The following is a 16,694-nucleotide window of genomic DNA, read 5'->3' on the forward strand; positions in this document are numbered from 1 at the left end:
GTAAATGAAACTTATCTGCGACGTAACATGAAAATATGCTGGGTCGACAGGCGCCTGAACGCCTTTACCAGATATGAGATGCCGGATTGGCGTGTGTAGTATGATGGGTATCCAAAAGTAAGAAGGCGCCTGTGTGCGCCTGGTAACAAGTCTATGCGCCCTTCATTAGGCTGTTGGTGGAGAAGTTGAAGTTAAGGAACTCGAATTTGTCTCGAGAAGTGGTGCGGCTCTCGGCAGTGAGTGTGCTCTGGGAACTGTTGTCCACGGATGGAGAGCCCCTGATAGAGTGCTGGAGCTCTCGTGGCTCGAGGAGGAGTGAGCGACGGTAATAGCTCTGAACGTTGGCTTGATCGCTTGATCGAACACGCTGGATTTGCGTCTCCATCCAGTCCTGCATCTCAGGCACGGTAACTAGGCGGTAAGGAACCTGGAATGATTGCAACTGACCGATGATCTTGGCTGTCTTCATGTGCTTGTCGAAGTTGATCACAGACACGCTATCAGATCCGGACTCGCCAGGAAGCTGGCGAGTAGTGCCATTGCCAACATCGACAAAGGTGAGATCAGTAAGATAGATTCCCACAAAAGGAATGCAAGGGGCGACGTGGTTCTGGAGCCTTTGGCGAAGAACTGCGTAGTTACGTCCGACGTCAGTGATAGTCTTTAGCTCGTCTAGGCGGATCTTGGTTTTTGCGGAAACAAGCTCCCAGGTCTTCCTCAGACGCATAACCATTGATGAGTTCAAAGAGCAGATGATGGCCATAAGCGAATCGTAGTTGTTGAGCTCCAAGCACTTGGCTGCGATCTTTACCCAGTGCTTAATCATGACAGCGCGCTTCTTTGCATCCTCCAGATGTAGGATGGTATCCGCGACCAAATTGGCCAAATCAGTCGATAGCTTTGACATGGCTTTGACATTTACAGCCTTCGAGTCGCTTTTCTTAGTCCACTCCAGAGCCAGGAGCTCCTCTGGTTGGATAGCACAGAACAGCTTGGACTCGATGATGGTAAATTGCCTGGCCAACTCCATGGGGTCAAAATCCAGGATGGTGCATTGGGTGCGACCCTCCTTGCTAGCCCTGAGAGCGTTGAGCTGGCTCTTGGTGATGATGGGCGAGGGAGTGCCGTTGTCGTTGGCTGAAAAGATCGTGTTCGACACCCCAGTCTTGCCAATGGAAGAGACGAGTCGAGGGACAAGAGCGCCAGCACGGACCTCCGTAACCTTGGAGGTGAGCTCTGCAAGACGTTTGCCTGCTGCCGGCAGAGAAATTCGGAGCTTTCCAGTTGCGAATGACAAGATCAAACCCAAGGCAGTTGGGTCGCTGTCGGCTGACCAGTGACTCTCGAGCCAACCCTTGAAGACGTTGTAGACCCTGAGGCGGACTGGAACGCCGACTGCTTGGCTGTCGCCAATGTAGTCGAAACGGTCAATCAGGCTCTGAGCTAATTCAATCGGCGTTGTGAAGAGACGGAAGGTGAGGTAGAACGTTGTCACGAAGACGGCGTCCGGTGTTGATTCATGCGTGGTGAGCTGTTCCACAAGGGCAGGAAGGGATCCGCCAGATATTTGACCTTCCTTGTTATACACAAGTTCATGTACAAATGTGGTCTCCAGCAAGTGCTCTTCACCAGCAGCGACGTCTTCAATCGCCAACGAGCGGAGCTCAGATGAGCTACCGAAGCTACTTCCCAGAGTCTGATGACTCTGTTTCTTATTAGGCACGTGATCTGGAGTAGTGGCTCGCGTGGATGTGTGAGAAATAACGCTACCATTGCCGATGCTGAAGTGGAAAGTGCTGCTGGAGTCCGCCACCGAAGCGTTGACGCTGTCACTCCTTGTTGCTTTTGTAGTAGATGATGTGACGCCGGCTGGGCTTCCAGTGGGCTCGTGCGTCGCAATCTCATCCGAGGTGACGGCATGATCTTCGTTCACAGGCTGCAGTGATGATGTGAAAGAGAGTGCTGTCGGGCTATCTGGGCTCTCTGCAATGGCGGCAGGGATAGTGGGTGGCAGCTCGAGGCTCTCTGTATTTGAAGGCGACTGCTCAGGGATGTCGGGCAGTGGCTTTGACTCTGCTGTGATTACAAGAGCCAAAGTCTCCTGCTTCTCAGTAGGTGGCGCAGGTAGAGGCTTATCAATCTCCATGACTGACTCTGAGACCTTCTGTGTCGGGTCAACATCGTCTCGGGGCTCAGCAGGTTCAATCTGCTCGAAGATGGATTGCGACAGTCCCAAGCCGGCTGTCTCGAACTCAAAGTCTCCAATCTTCTCGATGACCAGACGAGCTTTGGCGACACAGTCGCCGGAGGATCGCACACAACTGGTCGCAGCAGCAACAAGCTGCGTTCCAGAGCTCGGTGTGAAGACTGCCTCATCCATGTCGGCGTCCGAAGAGTTGAACATGTCCTTGGTCGCTTGCACTAGTTCAGTAAGTCGCGAGTACATGTTGTCTCTCGATTCTTCCAAAGCCTTCGATCTCCTTGAGTCGCGTTCCCATACTTCTTCAATAATAGTAAGTAGCTGGCGACAAGCAACGACGGACTCCTGGGTAATATGAGCGAGCTCTTCGGAAGATCTCGACTGGAGATGCAGCCCGATGAAAGATCCAATGAAACCCAGGAAGGCGTCTTGAGCAGTGTTCAGCCGTTCTGACGCAAGGTTCTCCTTGCGGGCACCCGGTGATGCTCCTGTATACGACAGCCGATGGGTGACAGAGAGCCTCTTAACCTGCGTCTGGGGCTGAGTAGGTTGAATGGGCGACTGTAGTGAGTCGGATTCGGAGGGTATCGAGAACGCAACAGAAAGACGATTAAGGTTTCGTGCTGGCTGTGTTGTAGCGGAGTCCAGGTCATCATGCGCTAGAACGGACGCTTGTGCGACCGGCGACTCGGACTGATTGGCTGGTAAGCTATCGTTCACTGGTAACACGACAGTGTCAGCAGAGTCAGCCGGGGGTGTGAGTGGCCGTTGTGTGCTCCTGTCTTTCAGCTCGAACGATAATGAGACAGCGTCTGTCGCCCAGATATCGAGGAATCGGACCGCTCGTGTGACAAGCTTAAAGGACTTAAGCACGAGCTCGTCCAGCTGCTCGAAAACCGATGCGGCATCCTCGTTGGTGTGCAATGTCTCCTGCAGCTTCTTGGCAGTCTTCACGAGTGTCGACAGATCACCGAGGAGACCTTTTCGCATACGTCGCAAGCCAATGTGCGCGACGATAAGATGTGAGTCCCTGGATAGACAGTCGGTCCTTTCCTATTCATTATGAGCTGACATGAAGATGACCTGATGCATTAGCTGAGACTTACCAGGAAGAACCGTATACCAGCGATCATTCCCCTAACGTAATCCTGTTTGGTGAATGCAACCAGGTTTCCACTCTCGCCATCACGAACGAGGTCCCATAGATGTGTCAAAGCATTGAGGAGGTTGCGTATTGTAGGGTGGTCGTACGGTTCGCAGTAGTTGGTGGGCAGCCATCCACGTGCTCCAGATCCAAGAAGCGTACCGTCAGCCCACCCATTCGGGTGTACCGAGTGCACCAGGATCACGTCGCCCTGTTTGATCGCCACTGTTATTGACGATTCGTCAGTCGAAGAGGATACTGTTGAAGTCGGAACGTAGTGGTAGAAGGCGCGTAAGTAGTGGTGGAAGATTGGCTGGGCTGTGATTTGTTGTGTGCTCGAGTGTTCGATTGTTGTAGGTGTCAATGGCGGCGAGATCTGGGACTGTGATTGTAACCGTATGGAGAGAGCGCGTGATGACGACTGGCGGTTGTGGCCGTAGACACCGGTGTGCAACTTCCTAGGCGACTTGGAGATGTTAAGAGGCGCAACCCTATCACTCGAGTACGTTTCCACCTCTTCAGAATCCATGGTGTAGTCGCTCATCCTTCAATTGGGTTGCGGAAGACAGTGGACAACGGGGTCCGGAATGAGAGTCGCTAATTGGATGCCGCGACTTCGATATGCCGCAGCATCGAAGCAAGATCTAATTTCGGTCGAACCGTGGTGTTCAGTCGTTCCAATCGCACCAGCGCGATCTGTTGTTGATATCGTGAAGAGGGGTCCGTTTGTTTTGACGATGTGTACTCTCGATGTTGTTCGGTATCTGTCACTATGTTATTATTGTGATCGAGACGGTGGGTTGGGTCAGGAATGGCGCCACCCAGTTGGAACGTGGTGAAGGAATGTGTTGGATATAGGCGACGAGCAAGAGGCGGCGCATCGAATGCAACAAACAGTGACCGTGTCGCGATGGTGGTGGCGGCGCTGTGAATGCGCTCGAGTGCCAATGCCAATTCAAATGCGCGGCCAGCGTGTTGCTTTCACGGCGAAGAAAGGTCAATTACCTAATTGGGGACGGTGAATTGAACAACCGGTGTCAGTGTTCGTCGTGAAACAGCCAGCTGCGTTCAATGCGCCGAGCAGCGCTGGAACAGAGTAGTGACGCGGATAGCGAGCGATTGGCGAGGTCTCAGACGCAGTCTGTCTCTCGTGAACGAAGCCGTCCGGATAACAGGCGGTGATAAGGAGGGGCAGATGCTCGATACGCGGCACCTTGGTGACAGTGGCGGCCTTCTAGTGTCGGTAGGTACTCGAGGAAGGGACAGTGGGCTTGCTGCAAGGGTCGGACCTGCAGTGGAGTCGAGCGCAGGGAGTGACCAGGCGTGGGGTCTTACTTGTCAACGGCGGTCGTGGTGTGGTGAAGCGACCCAGGGAAGGAGCGACAGAAAACACAACATGCACCACAAGCAACACGATTTGGTTGGAGAGGTGAGCCTTCACGCAGCGAGGAGGCAGTCAGGCAGTAGTGGGAGAACTGCTATGATGTTCGCAGGGCACCAGCACTATTATTGCTCAGTCGGCGACGAATCCGCGACCCACGACCTGCACCAGACTGCCGTCTTGAGCGCAAGCTCGAAAACCTCCAGGGCCCGACATGGGCGTAATGAATACGCACGCCGCATGCTGTCAGGGCGCGGCAGGGATGAGCGGCCAGGGAGCGTTGATGGTGCCCCCTGTACTTCGTAGCGTCGTAACCAACCTCGACGATGCCTTGGCCGCCGGCACTGGATCACGATTCGCTCATTCCAGGCCGTGCTCACGAGGGAGGCCAGTGAATTCTCCCCGGCCCCCGTTCCCTTGCGCTTGCACCTTCGATAATCAAACGTTGAGCAGTTCGCGTATGATCGTGTGTAGTCGCGTATGATCGTGTGTGGTCGCGTCCGAGCCGGCAGCCCGGCGTGAAGAATCTATACACGACTCGATGGCAATGCTGCGCGCTCTCACCATGGAGAGTCACTACCCATCCAGATCCCCGCAAGCACACGCCCAAGGTCATGACATCTCTGGCAGCATCGCCGTGACTCGAACTGCCTGTCACAAGTGCGGTAGCCTGCATGGAGGCCCGCGCAGCAAGCACACGCCTGGCCAAGCAGGGTTGATGCGCGAGGCTGCTTGTCAATGTCATACTCCACCAAAAGCCCGCGCGCCGGTCACTCTTCCCTGTCCTGAGGCGGCAGGGATCCACTAGCTGGCTCGAGCTGTCTAGTTCAAGAAGGGCATGTCCCGGACGGCACTCGACCCCCGGCTGCCATGGCGGACACTTCTAATCGCTCCCCGGGGCTTGTCTCCTGCACGGCAAGGCAATCTATTCATTGGCTGTCGCGCGAAATGTTCCGCAAAAGCCAATTGCTGCAATCCCTAATATCGCATGAATTCGACAGAGTCGAAGAGGCAAGCCCTATGGCTCGTCGGATCTGCAGTTTGTCGCACCATTCGAGCGAAGCGGCTCTCAAGGGCAGCAGTTCCCTCCACGCCATGCCGCGGCAAGGAGCATCTCGATGCGTGCGAGTATCCATTTGCAGCTCCACTCTGTATAGCCTTTGCGCCCACTTGAAGAGCTCAAATGTCTTCGATGGCCTGACCCGCCGAACGCCCTGCTACTGCCAGACTGATCCCTTGGGGAACCCCAAGAGCACACATCGAGGACGCACGGAAAGGCGACGGAGGATGATCCGTCCTGACCGTCACTGCATGATTGCGTAAATATTCACCGGAAATCTCGCCAACGGTTGGAAATCTGAAGTATGATGACAAGCGTTGGTTGAAGTTGCAACAAACCCACACGTGCAGCGCAGCGCTCAAACGCTGCTTGCATGGTGTTGATGCTGTGCAACCATTGCTGCAGACTGAGCACACTTCTCCTCGACTCTCAAGTCGATCAAAGGAGGCATGGTCTGCTCCATACCCCTCCTTCACGGAAGAGCTTACCAACAGCTGATGTACAATTAGGCGCTGTTCACACGCTACAAAAATGCCCGAACGCATTTTGACTCCCTTTCGCCTAGGTACGCGTTGTCGCGTCCCTGCTAAAGTTGCTAACCCGTTGCTGCGGCCAAAAGCAACGCTCAACGCCGAAAACAAACCCGTTCACGAGCGATTCGCTAGTCGACGCTCTCCACCAATGATTACGAGCTCTTAGTGAGCGCCATCGATACTCGTAACTGGGCAGATACCGTCTCCCCACGTTCTAGGCGCGACTGCTGTCGTCCTCAAAATCACCTCAAGCTCTCCCCTAGAAAATAGGGTTGAGGAAGGACGCTTTCAGGTGAGATCTATATAAATGCAAACCAACTACTCCAAGCTGCAGACGGAAAGAGAATCTCTGTACGTATCGGCAAGCATCCGTACAAGCCATCCCTGAGACAGCACGTCCTCGAGGCTTGTCTACAAAGGGACACGATCTGCACAAGGGTCGACCAAATTCTCACCAAGTTCCCGGCACATGTGCTTGTTCTGCGCACCAAATGCATAACTTGCTTGCTTTTGAGGTTCTGACATTCTTTTGAAGGTTCAATGCATTTTGCAGTACCCACTCGCCAGGGTCCAGAGTATGTTGAGGTGGCGTTCGATTCCAGGCGATGGAGAGAAGCTGCTGCGGTCAGGGCCACGAACACAAACTCGAAGGCTGCCTCGGTACATGCCCACAAATCGATGTCCTGGCAGAAGATCACCTAAGAATACGATGATGTAGTCTTGTCACGGCAGCGGCAATTGCGAACCCAGCTATCAATAGCATTGAAGTTTGACGTTTGACATAGGATCGTCGTGGTCCATGCCAACTTTACCTTGTCTAACTTCTGTCAATTCAGGTCTCTTACAAGCCTACCGATGCAGCCGTGGACAGACCCTCGGCAGTCTGCATGACTGCATACAATGGAATGCGCATAACGGCGGAGTGTCTAATGGGTGGATTCCCATCTGCAGGTTGGTGCGAATCCGAGCAGTAAGTTTACACCGTCTGTATGATGTATACTGTGGCCTACCAAGGTGCAGCTTGGATTCTGCATCCTATTGTCGACGCAATTTGCTACCAGTCCCGAGCTATTTCTTCCGGCCTGAAGACTTTTTGGCGTTGTCCTCAACAAGTCTTGCTGTGAGGTGATGAAGATGGCACAGCTCTAAAAGGCGCGCCGTTCATGGGGCAATGCCCTAGCTGCCGCTATCAAATCGCCGACCTCTCATGCCCAACTTTTCCAAGGTCATGTCGACGTTGCGCTCGGGCCCAGTCGCACGACTCTATTGGCAAGCAGTAGTCGAGATATGAAGATCTTCTCCAGATGTCAAATGTAGAAGGATCTTCTCCAGACGTGTTAAGCGTAGAGCCTCAGGCTTTGCCTTGTGAGTTCTGCGCAAATTGGTGATTGCCTTTTGAGGCGACTAACCCCTGTCGTCTGAAACAGCCACCGACTCTCCTCACCCGCGCCTATGGGTTGTTTGCAAAACGCTCACTCCACCCCGTGACCTGGGCAGACATGGTTGGAATCACAAACTGCAACTAAGTCACCTTTTGCAGCTAGGTCCTCTCTATACATTTCAGCATATAGAAAGAGGTGCAGGAGGTGGTGCAGCTGTCCACACGTTGATGAGGAAGCCGCCTTGGCAGCGGGACTGCAAATACTCAGGTAGTATAAAGTATACCCGCTAGGCAAGCCCTAGCCTTAAATCACGGGGTGGAGTGAGCGACCCGGGAACTTGGGAAACGACCACGGCTTTGCGAAAGCAGAAGTCTGTCCAATGTATGTATACCGAGGCATGGGATGAGCAAAGGCTTGACGGCGGACCGTAGGTGCGTGAATAATTGTCACGTGAGCATCTCTAGCTGCGACCCTGAGGCACGGCTACTCCGATGGTCTTCGTATCTCCGGGTACTCGCAGCGCGCACAATGCGCATATCGATTTCGTGTCCGCTTACAAGGAAATGAAGCGGCCCGTACACGGCAGATTCGTCACCTGAGTCGTCAGTTCGCCTGCGCAAGTAAGACGTTAGCTCGGCACACTCCGCGCCCGGTCACATTCACTTCAAGGGTCATTCTGACAAGCATCCAGGTTCATCAAACTACCCTGCACGCTGAGCATCCACATATTGCCCCCGGCAGTCCTTCGACAACGTGGATGATGCACGTACAAGGCGCCCCCCACAGCAAGCCTACCTGGCAAATAGGAGAAAACAGAGAAAGTGTACCGAATAGGTACTTACACGTGGGTACACGAGATGCTATTGATGGGTATCAACATGTGATCTCAGAACGATAGACCATGAGCCCGCTATGCCCTTCACCATTTGTACACGGCACTTGCCCGGTAAGTGATTATTTGGTAACGGACCTGGCTCGGCATCACTTCGTTCCGATCTTGTGGCTGCAGTAACAGCTTCCAACAGCTGCAGGTGATGGTCAGTCGCAGTTACGGACCACAACCATGCACGCAGTTACGACGCAAATGGATGTCCTGCATGACATGAAACACGATCATCTAGAGAAGAGCTGAGCATCGCGCCGATATCTACTCGTACGAACTCCCTTCACAGGAGCCCCTTGTATACAGGCCGCCCAATCGGCGGGAGCCTGGTCGCTGTTTAGAATCCTTTGCGCAACCACCAATATCGTGTCTGGGGCGGCAATGCGGCGCAGCGGAAATGATGGAAACCAGCACGTGTTATCCGCCAGGGCCGTAATGAGCGCTGACTGACAACGATGGTCGCGAGCGAAGGACTGTGGGCTACTGGGCTGCGCCGCTTTGGGCAATTCGAGAACCGCAAATTCTTTTGAGGCCAGCAACTTCCTCAACTGGGATCTCCAGCCTTACGCAGGTACCATGTTATCTGAGGGACGAGTTCGGATGCAGATAGTTGCGTGCGATCGTCCTCTGCCCCGAATCCTCGCCTCAACACCAGATTCTTCGGATCATACCCAAATCATCAGTCTCATATACTATGGGGGCACAGTGACCGTCCCACAGTCATGATCCGCCGCCAAGAAGATCGTGCGCATGTGATGACGATAAGATGCTGACGCAGACGGGTCAGGGGTTGTGACGCATCTTGTGGTGTGTTCGCAAGACGACGCTCTTCAGTGACTCTTGGTCGGACATGTCAATCCTTAAACATTTAAGATAGCACCCACAATTATTCGCGGCCTCTTTAAGATCGCTCAAAAAGCAGCAAAGCGACGTGTTCCCTGCAGATCACTGGGTATGATCGTCACTGTGGGCACTGGATCTACGCAGGTAGCACATTACAAACTCGGTCTTAAGTATGGCACTTTAATGCATATGCAAGTAAAGATGGACAACAATCCCGAGATTGTAACACGCATGTTTACAATGCTGTAGGGCTACTAGCCACCCATGCCAGAACCAGCGGTGCGTCCAGAATACTGGCTGATACTGAGGACCAATCCGGCAAAATAATTCATCGAACGCAGAAGAGACACAGATGGATAACATTTGCATCTCGAACGCTCTCGGCCGAACGCCTGTTCATAGGATTCATCACGTGCCTAGGTATGTCGGAAATAATACGATCCACTATAGGTCAGCATACCTATAATACCGTCTCACGACACCCGATGCACAGCACTTCCCGAGGCAAAGTCGCCCTTTGATTGGCGGAACGACTGCATCTCCTCCAGCTCGTACTTTGTCGTGTAGAAATTCCACGAGGTTGCTATTCTGGGATGCTGTAATACAAGGACAGCAGCTATTGCGACGGCAATAGCATCGCAGGTGCTGCAAATTGCCAGAAAAGGTAGGTTTGAGGACAGGTGTCGATTGTGGATATGGTGATCCTGCAGGTCGTATTGCAAATACGGCAGGACGCGATGTCGATAGTCGCGATCCTGGACCAGAACCTGCATCCACAGAGCCTCCGTACTCATCTCAAAACGCCTTCCAGGCTCCTGAACATGCCAGAAGGAGAAAGTCAAGGCTCAGGTATGGATAGCTGTTATGGAGATCATATGGGTTTTGTTGCAGTCTTTCCTACTCTTTCACCTTCAGCCCCATCATCTCAGCCTAGCCCAACGGCTTTATCGTCGAACAGAGTCATACGAGCTGCCGTTCACTGCTGCAAGAGGCAAAATGAGGGTACAGCTTCGAGAGCTGGTATAGAGGTCATATAGCTTGATCCTATTCGTGTCACTCTTTCGTCTTCAGCCTCGGATTCTTAGCCTGGTCCAACGATGCCGTTGTCTCAGAGCGCCATTTCGGGTATCATGTACTACCACAAGAGGTATATCTGAGACATTTTGTCGATGGCTGGTATGGAGATCATATAGTCAAGTACCACGGCCTTGTCCTCTTGAGAACATTCTCAGTTGCTCACTCAGAATCCTCTTCCACATCATTTCATCACATCATTACCCACTTGCCATTCCCATTGGTAGGTTCATTTGCATCAATGACATGGAACAGATGCGCCCTATATACCACCCAACCTAGCTGCCTCGAACATCCCATCACTCCGTCGATCAAGATCGCTCGAGGGCAACGAGATGCTGCGGGACTGAAAGAGGTGGAGACGAAGGTACACTAGAGAAACTCGACAGACCCTCTTTGTATTCTGTACAACGACTTGAACCGTGTCAGACACTAAAATGCAGCTTTCTGTTGGAACTTGAGAAGCTGTAAGGAAATCATATGACCGTCTGATACAAAGCACCACCGCAAACATATAGAGACTGTATTTTGTTACTACGCCGCCAACAAAATCACGGACACACCTCGCCAGCTTAGGTAGGTCGGTACAAGCAAGTTAATTCACCGAACTCACAGCATGGGGACGCTATTCATCTCAGCACCATCTATCTATGGCGCTTAGCCCAGCTCCTCTATCCTGGAAGATTCGCCAATCGAGTCTGCCACTGCAGAATTGCAGCTTCCGTGGACAGTGGTCCAGCCATAGACGCTGGTAACGATTCTAGATTCCCACCACGTTCGAAAGAAGACAGTCAGCCACACTTGGACAAGTTGGACTCGTACATATCCCACATTCTACATTTAAGAAGCGAGTCGGCAAACATGCACAGCAAGCCTCCATCTCGCAGGCGCACAGCAATGTCCCGCACGATCAACAAATATTACACGCTGGGACTGTTTCTACAAACCAGGGCCATCGGTCTTTCGCGAAACGACTCGTACCCCAGCGTCGAGATTAAACGGTGTCTTGACGCAGCATAGTCCCAAAACAGGGGACGATGCATCAGACCCGATTGCCAGCCACCCCATTCAGCCACGTCAACCGTGACTCGTCAAGGATCACCAAGTTTGGACGGACAAGTAATGCTGTAGAAGCTCCTTACCCTGAGACGACTCGCAGGCTCGCTGGAGGAAGACTCAGCGCTCGCTTCGAGCTCACTACTAATATCAACACTTTACTCGCTGTATCGGCTGTAATTCCTCGATTCTCTGGTATTCGCAAGAGCGGCATTCCGATGTCGCTCGCGCTGGCTTGCTACAAGCTCGACCCATCGCACATCAGAGCCAGCCTGTGCTGTATGCGTGCTATTGGTAAAAGCCAAGACCCCAGCGTCAGCAGCAGCAAGCCTCTACAGTGTCCAGAGACATCTCCCACGAATGCTCATGTTCTGTTATATTTGGCTAGGAAAGATACAGGTCACATGAGAGTGTTTCGCTTCGAGAACACATCTTGAAGTTTTTGTTCGCACGAATCGAAATGAACAGGGGTCTGACTTCCGACTGGGCACTACCTACACGAGCGGTTGCTCCGAGCGGCCTACGCTGGATGCACAATCCACAATCCGTCATTATACGTAGCGAGCCACAACGGATCGCTGCCTTGCCCGCGCATGCTGAACAGAGACAGTTGCTTAAAGCCACACTCGCTACGGAATGCCACTCACGCCACGTGGACACGGGAGTCAGCTCTCTGCTCAATTACTGTTGATTCAATGGGTCTATGCAGATGAGAGATAATGTGCAGGTGGCTCGTTGCAGTGCTCAGTGCTTCCGGACAGTCTCGAATGTCTTCCCAGTGCATTCGGTGAGCGGGCTTGTATTCCGGCGCTGTACCTGGTGCGGGCAGGACTTAGTTCCTGTCTGTACGTAGCAAGCTGCATGATGATCCCCGTCGCACTCAGCGCCAACTGATGAATCCCCGAAGCTCGTCCAAGAATTCCCAATTCTCCATCTTTTCGCGCTCAAACCTGCATCGCACTGTGGAGCTTCTCGATGTGACAGCTGCCGCATGTTCCCAGACAGACCGTAGCCCCCAATACACCACATCAGCGGCGCTGAGTGCCACTGTCACTTGTATCTGTTACACAGCAGTCACGATGACCGACGGTGGATCACCAATAGTTGCGGCGGCTATGCGTGGGCGCGCAGGGGTCGGGCCGTGTGTGCATGCAAGCGAGCCGCATGCTGGCCGAACGGTGTGCGGCGGTCTTGGACGCACATTTGCCGGTGGCTCGGTTAGTAGTGAGGCGAGCGTTTGCTTGTGTCGGTGCGGCGTTCATGTGACGACTTAAACAGGCGTTCGCCGTTGTTTATGTTGATGCTGATCTGCGATTGTAGATTGCAAGAGGTTTGTGCCGCTCATTGCATGTCCATCTCGTCGTCGTCGTAGTCGCCCGCGGTGCCTGAGTAGCCGTTTTCTGCTTCTTCGGCGTCGCGGTCTTTGCGTTGCTGTTCGCGTGACGCTCCAATTTTTCTACACTTGATCAGCATTTTGAGCACACAAGAGCTCCAGCATCACGTCGTACCTCAGACCGTCGATAACTCCTGTGATGAATGGCCTGCCCTCTCCTATTTCCATGCCTCCCACTCCGTTCATCTTGATGCCTCCAGCTGCGTCTAGCACCTCGACACCGCTTCGCAGCTTCGACATGCGCACTTCTCGCAACCCTCTCAGCAGCTTTCGCACCTGATCTGGCTCTTCGAAGTCATCTGAAGCAGCTTCAAGCAGTATCTCGCCGAGCTCGAGCCAGTGGTATGGTAACGCGTCTGGCGCTGCATCTGCGGTCGAGGTTGGTAGGAAGGGTGGTGATGTAGGCAGTGTGTTTTCAGAGGGCTGCGGTGGTAGTCGCGGTGGCGGAGAGAACGTATCGCCATGCTCTGTCTCGTGATCGAGGATTGCCGTAAGAGAGTGTGTGTTCAGCCAGGGCGGAGGAAGGATGTTGGCGCGTCGCTGGCGTTTAAGGAGGAGGGCAAGCCAAAGAGGGATGTCGCTCCTTTGAGGTGGATTCAGAGGCTTGAGAGGGCCCTGTGAGCCTGTCAGCATATCTACTCTTGGCTGCATTGACTACATGTGAATGGAGTGGAGTTGGAGGGGCACGTACACCGAGCAGCTCGAGTCCTTCCAGTCTTTGGCGAGGTATGACAGTCACAAGCTCCATTTCACACAGAAACGCAATCTCTGGAGGCGTAAGCCCCGGCGGAAGGGGCAATGCCATGACTGCAACGCGTGACGGTGTGAACTTGAAGGACTCATGAGGACCGCGGACGCGCCAGCAGACAGATTCCCGGATTGGCTGGCGCTAGCGTGATTGAGGCTCTCCCGCGGCTTTTGACCTCTACCATTCGATGCCGTCACTCTATCCATATCATCATCATTTCTCCATCTCCTGTGTTTTGAAGTGCAGATGTACGAAAACTGGCAGGACCATGTTGCTGCGGCCGTCTTTGCTGCCACCACCACCTCCTGGTTCTCTCTGGTTGACAAGGACGTCAAAGTACCCTATCTAGTAAGAAGCGTACGACATAGGCGGAGTCCAGAATACCAATCGTCGTAGGATGAATTCTTCCACATACCCCAGGCCCAGAAGTACTGTGCTGGTGATTACACGTGGGATCCGAAGATCACCACACCTCCAGGCTTGTATATGAACACAAATTCTACTACAACTTGACACATGTCTAACCACACCATACAGATATCTCGTTGCCAAGCTACTGTCACCGGTCCTCGGATGTAGCCTGAGAAGTCTCAGGGTCCAGAATGTCTTCGCGCTCAGCTTCATCTTCTTCAAAGCGCTTCAGATTCGACGTCTGATCCAGCCTCGCGGTCATACTCAACGGAAAGCGGGGCTCTCCATTCCAGACCCCAGTAAAGACACGCCAGACGAGCAGGTCTGGACTGACAACCAGACGCCTTTCTCGACCGCTTTAATTGCTTTCAACATTGCGTCGTTTCCACCGCTGTTCTTCTTTGGCGGTCTGTACTACACAGATGTTATGTCAACAGCCGCAGTCCTCATCAGTTACGACGTCTTTATCAAGAGAGCCGCAAAACCTCAATGGAGTATCACAGATGATCTTCTCACAGTCGTCATCGGCGTGATAGCCTTCTCTTTTCGGCAGACCAATATCTTCTGGGTGGCCGTGTTTCCTGCCGGTCTTACTGTTATCCGGGTTTTGAAAGAGAATGGGCATACGGCCGCTAGCGTTACCGGACAAGGCTATTTGGGGCTTCTACAGAGCAGCTGGTCCAAAGGTCTGATCTACGATCGTTCTTTGAAGGAGGGAGGGCTCTCGGTCTTGGGTAAGCTCAGCGTACTTTTATGTTGACGATGTTATTGACGATGTTCAGATGCTACCATGCTCTTACTCACCATTGCAATCTCTGCCTTGAGATCGCCGCTCAAGTTACTGAGATCTGTAATTCCTTACATCATACTACTTGTCCTCTTCGCCGGATTCGTGGCCTGGAATGGCAGTGTCGTACTTGGTAAGTGAAATGTCGGTCACACCACAACACGAACTCACAACTACAGGCGACAAATCAGCTCACACCGCCACCATACACTTACCCCAGATGCTGTATATATGGCCTTACATCGCCCTCTTCTCTGCACCTATTCTGATAGGCCCTCTCTTCAGCTTTGTAGCCGTTCTGCTACCTGCGCAACTCGGGGCCAAGCTTGGAGCCACACGGAAGTCGCCTTACACAGTCTATCCACATCCTTTGCAAGCCATCCTCTTTATCGCTGCCGGCCTCCTCGCAGTGCACTTCAACACCATCATCCACCCGTACACTCTCGCCGACAACCGGCACTACGTCTTCTACGTCTTCAGAATCCTGCTCCGACACCCCGCACTTAAGTACCTCGCGGTTCCAGTATACTATGTCTGCTTCTGGCTCAGCATACAGTCTCTTGCGCATCCAACCGCTGATCCGGAGGTGCCGAAACAGACCTGTGTAGCCAAGCCCCGTAGTGAGGCTCTCAGGTCTACGAAGCTGCCTGTCCAGATTAGTTTCGTTGTCATTTGGCTACTTACAACCACTCTGTCGGTTGTGACGGCGCCGTTGGTTGAGCCGCGCTACTTCATCATCCCGTGGATCGTATGGCGTCTGCATGTACCGCATGCACCGACGACTTTCTCGCTTGGTTCGAAGACGTTTTCACCGGATTTGCGTGTAATCTTCGAGACGGTCTGGCTGATTGCTATCAATCAGGTGTTGGAGTATCTTTTCTTGTACAGGACGTTCACTTGGCCTAGCGAGCCTGGGAAAGTGCAGAGATTCCTTTGGTAGGCTTTACTGACGTGTCCACTGCTCACTGTTGACAAAATCGATCAAGGGTGAGGTCGATGTAGTAGAAGATAGTCGGTAACAGGTTGCCTCATGTCAGCCCGCAGCCATTTTAAAACAAGCGAGAAGCTCATTCGCTCATCTCATCTATCTCACAACCATGCAAGCCACATGTACTTGTAGACCACACATGATTTTCCAGCTGATTTCCATCGAAACAAAAGCAGTGTCGTGTTGTTGACGACGAAGGCGCAGAGATATTCCCCGCAGCCTCTTGACAGGCATCGGGACCTTATTGGGCACCGCTCTGTTCGATGCGACATCACTGCACTCTATATCTACTCGAGCCGCTTTCCCAAATACTGATGTATCATTCAGTTGCAACAAGTTCGACGATGTAGCAAATTATAACACTAGAGGACCGCTTCAAGCTGAACTTTAGCACAGGGGAATACTCCAGAACTTGTCCACTGTACTCTTTCAGTTTTTCCCGATGCACCCATGGTTGCGCGACAACCTGTTGTCGCATTGCTCCGGTCCGCCATTCTGCATCATATCTGTAGAGGAGGTCATGCACACGTGTGAATTAACACGCATTTGCACAACGCTCAGCCCACCTTTCTAAGAAATGCTCCACGGTGATTGTCCAAAGATGCAGAATCTCATCCCGTGGCACTCCCGATTGACACGCCACACTCACCGGTCTCGACACAAAAGCCGTCGGTTCGCCGTTCGATCCAATCAGCGTTGTTTCCCCGTCACACAGACCTTTGCTCGCCTCGTATCGAAACCAGTCATGCCACTGTAAGGACATCACTTCGGCTCCAGTCAGGCTGCATTACTTCCGTGGTGCAGGATCTAG

The 16,694-nt window shown here is 52.9% G+C and overlaps 4 protein-coding genes across 4 annotated transcripts; 1 reads left to right on the forward strand and 3 right to left on the reverse strand.

The window, feature by feature from the left end:
* Positions 1 to 151: 151 nt before the first annotated feature.
* Positions 152 to 3,888, reverse strand: M421DRAFT_68286 (ras GEF; the record flags this gene model as incomplete). The annotated part of the gene is made up of 2 exons (XM_033596498.1): positions 152 to 3,253; positions 3,307 to 3,888. The coding sequence occupies 2 exons, from the start codon at positions 3,886 to 3,888 to the stop codon at positions 152 to 154; spliced, it is 3,684 nt and encodes a 1,227-aa protein (XP_033446328.1).
* A 5,941-nt stretch (positions 3,889 to 9,829) lies between these two features.
* Positions 9,830 to 10,391, reverse strand: M421DRAFT_224446 (uncharacterized protein). Its single transcript, XM_033588339.1, has one exon. The coding sequence runs from the start codon at positions 10,218 to 10,220 to the stop codon at positions 9,900 to 9,902; it is 321 nt and encodes a 106-aa protein (XP_033446329.1). The 5' UTR covers positions 10,221 to 10,391; the 3' UTR covers positions 9,830 to 9,899.
* Positions 10,392 to 12,863: 2,472 nt separating this feature from the next.
* On the reverse strand, positions 12,864 to 14,210 carry M421DRAFT_224484 (DNA replication complex GINS protein PSF2). Its single transcript, XM_033588340.1, has 3 exons — positions 13,641 to 14,210; positions 13,065 to 13,564; positions 12,864 to 13,012 (listed from the first exon to the last, which is right to left on the reverse strand). The coding sequence occupies exons 1-3, from the start codon at positions 13,752 to 13,754 to the stop codon at positions 12,898 to 12,900; spliced, it is 729 nt and encodes a 242-aa protein (XP_033446330.1). The 5' UTR covers positions 13,755 to 14,210; the 3' UTR covers positions 12,864 to 12,897.
* M421DRAFT_68237 (glycosyltransferase family 59 protein) lies at positions 13,944 to 15,835 on the forward strand (the record flags this gene model as incomplete). The annotated part of the gene is made up of 5 exons (XM_033596491.1): positions 13,944 to 14,045; positions 14,094 to 14,179; positions 14,235 to 14,842; positions 14,891 to 15,028; positions 15,075 to 15,835. 5 exons carry the CDS (start codon positions 13,944 to 13,946, stop codon positions 15,833 to 15,835), a joined length of 1,695 nt encoding a protein of 564 aa, XP_033446331.1.
* Between the last annotated feature and the right edge of the window lie 859 nt (positions 15,836 to 16,694).

This window comes from Didymella exigua, assembly GCF_010094145.1.
Source record: "Didymella exigua CBS 183.55 unplaced genomic scaffold M421scaffold_24, whole genome shotgun sequence".
Classification (NCBI taxonomy): Eukaryota; Fungi; Ascomycota; class Dothideomycetes; order Pleosporales; family Didymellaceae; genus Didymella; species Didymella exigua.

Excerpts from the sequence above, each read along its gene's own strand:
- M421DRAFT_224446 (XM_033588339.1), bottom strand. The coding sequence starts at position 10,220 with ATGAGTACGGAGGCTCTGTGGATGCAGGTTCTGGTCCAGGATCGCGAC.
- M421DRAFT_224484 (XM_033588340.1), bottom strand. The coding sequence starts at position 13,754 with ATGGCATTGCCCCTTCCGCCGGGGCTTACGCCTCCAGAGATTGCGTTT. Across the intron at positions 13,565-13,640 it reads AAGGACTCGAGCTGCTCGGT|GGCCCTCTCAAGCCTCTGAA; the intron begins GTACGTGCCCCT and ends ACAGGCTCACAG. Across the intron at positions 13,013-13,064 it reads GGAGTTATCGACGGTCTGAG|AAAAATTGGAGCGTCACGCG; the intron begins GTACGACGTGAT and ends GATCAAGTGTAG.